The 2,460-nt window shown below is 61.8% G+C and overlaps 1 protein-coding gene across 1 annotated transcript in view; it reads left to right on the top strand.

Annotated features, from left to right (window-relative positions):
- The window catches only part of LOC104281937 (sodium/calcium exchanger 2-like), a gene marked incomplete at its 3' end in the record, with an annotated part of 11,983 nt that overhangs the window by 776 nt on the left and 8,747 nt on the right, over positions 1 to 2,460 (top strand). The window contains 2 exon segments of the mRNA XM_009879998.1: positions 5 to 855; positions 957 to 988. Of these exon segments, the coding sequence (XP_009878300.1) occupies positions 5 to 855; positions 957 to 988 (883 nt within the window).

Raw genomic sequence — 2,460 nt, 5'->3', positions numbered from 1 at the left:
GAAGGAGCTGGACGAGAGCCGGCGGGAGGTCATCCAGATCTTGAAGGACCTCAAGCAGAAGCACCCGGAGAAGGAGCTGGAGCAGCTGGTGGAGATGGCCAACTACTACGCTCTGCTCCACCAGCAGAAGAGCAGAGCCTTCTACCGCATCCAGGCCACCCGCATGATGACCGGCGCCGGCAACATCCTCAAGAAACACGTGGCCGAGTTCTCCAAGAGGTCCTCCACCCTCCTGGAGGTGCCCTCGGACGCCGAGGAGGAGACCTGCAGCCGGATCTTCTTCGAGCCTTGCCTCTACCACTGCCTGGAGAACTGCGGCTCGGTGACGCTCTCGGTGGCGTGCCAGCAGGGCGCCGAGGCCAACCACACCTTCTACGTGGACTACAAGACGGAGGACGGCTCGGCCAAGGCGGGTTCCGACTACGAGTACAGCGAGGGGACGCTCATCTTCAAGCCGGGGGAGACGCAGAAGGAGCTGAAGATCGGCATCATCGACGACGACATCTTCGAGGAGGACGAGCACTTCTTCGTCCGCCTCCTCAACCTCCGGGTGGGCGACGCCGAGGGCATGTTCGAGACGGATTCGGCCGAGCACCCCAAAGGTCGCTTGGTGGCCCCTCTGGTGGCCACCGTCACCATCTTGGACGACGACCACGCCGGCATCTTCACCTTCCAGGACCGGCTGCTGCACGTCAGCGAGTGCCAGGGGACGGTGGAGGTGACGGTGGTGCGCAGCTCGGGCGCCCGCGGCACCGTCCTCCTGCCCTACCGCACCCTGGAGGGGACGGCCCGCGGTGGCGGCGTCCACTACGAGGACGCCTGCGGAGAGCTGGAGTTCCGCAACGACGAGACCGCGTGAGGCGCCACCCCTTGTCCCTCTCCCCCTCCCACCTTGTCCCTCTCCCACCACCACCTCCGGTCACCCCCATGGTTAAGCCGGAGCCGCCCACCCCCAGCGGGGCGGTGGGAGCCTTCGTTAGCGCGGTCGGTGCCGTAATGATCTCCGATCCTCAGCCCCGCTCCTGGAGGGAGGGAGGGAGGGAGAGATGGGGGGAGGGATGGGGAGATGGTTGGAAGGATGGATGGGAAGATGGGTGGATGGATGGAAGGATGGACAGATGGATGGAGGGACGGATGGAGAGAGGGTTGGATGGAGGAATGGATGGGGAGATGGTTGGACAGAGGGATGGATGGGGAGATGTAGGAATGGAGGGATGGATGGGGAGATGGTTGGACAGAGGGATGGATGGGGAGATGTAGGAATGGAGGGATGGATGGGGAGATGGTTGGACAGAGGGATGGATGGGGAGATGGAGGAATGGAGGGATGGATGGAGAGATGGTTGGATGGAGGAATGGAGGGATGGGGAGATGGTTGGACAGAGGGATGGATGGAGGGATGGTTGGATGGACAGATGGATGGAGGGATGGATGGAGAGAGGGTTGGATGGAGGAATGGATGGGGAGATGGTTGGACAGAGGGATTGATAGGGAGATGGAATGGTTGGATGGAGGAATGGAGGGATGGGGAGATGGTTGGACAGAGGGATGGATGGAGGGATGGTTGGATGGACAGATGGATGGAGGGATGGATGGAGAGAGGGTTGGATGGAGGAATGGATGGGGAGATGGTTGGACAGAGGGATGGATAGGGAGATGGAAGAATGGAGGGATGGATGGAGAGATGGTTGGGTGGAGGAATGGAGGGATGGGGAGCTGGTTGGATGGAAGGATGGACGGAGGGATGGTTGGATGGACAGATGGATGGAGAGATGGTTGGACAGAGGGATGGATGGGGAGATGGAGGAATGGGGGAGTGGAGGGATGGGGAGATGGTTGGATGGACAGATGGATGGAGGGGTGGAGGAACGTAGGGATGGACGGAGAGATGGTTGGGCAGAGGGATGGATGGGGAGATGGTTGGATGGAGCGATGGATGGAGGGAGGGATGGAGGGATGGGTGGGATGGAGGGATAGAGAGGTGGGTGGGGAGATGGTTGGAGGGATGGAGACATGGATGGAGAGATGGTTGGGTGGAGGGGTGGATGGAGAGATGGAGGAATGGAGGGAGGGCTGGAAGGATGGAAGGATGGGGAGACGGAAGGATGGAGAGATGGTTGGATGGAGGAATGGATGGAGGGATGGGGAGATGTTTGGATGGAGAGATGGTTGGATGGAGGAATGGATGGTGGGAGGGAGGGATGGATGGAGGGACGGTCAGATGGAGGATGGACAGAGAGGGCTCTGGTTGGCCATTGCCACCCCGCGCTGGGGACACTCTGCCCCCATGGGGACACCCCCCAGCACACGGGTGCCACGGGGCAGAAAGGGGATGGAGGTGGCCCACGAGGTCAGCTCCTGCCCCACCTCGTCCCCCCGGGGCATCATGGGACCTCCTGGGCGTGGCGGTGACGGTGACGGTGTCATGTCGTCCCCCCCTGTCCCCAGGAAGACGCTGCAG

Source organism: Charadrius vociferus, unplaced genomic scaffold (genome assembly GCF_000708025.1).
Source record: "Charadrius vociferus isolate BGI_N301 unplaced genomic scaffold, ASM70802v2 scaffold1212, whole genome shotgun sequence".
NCBI lineage: Eukaryota > Metazoa > Chordata > Aves > Charadriiformes > Charadriidae > Charadrius > Charadrius vociferus.
Note: the sequence above shows the minus strand (reverse complement) of the source record. Positions and strands in the feature narration are given on the sequence as shown.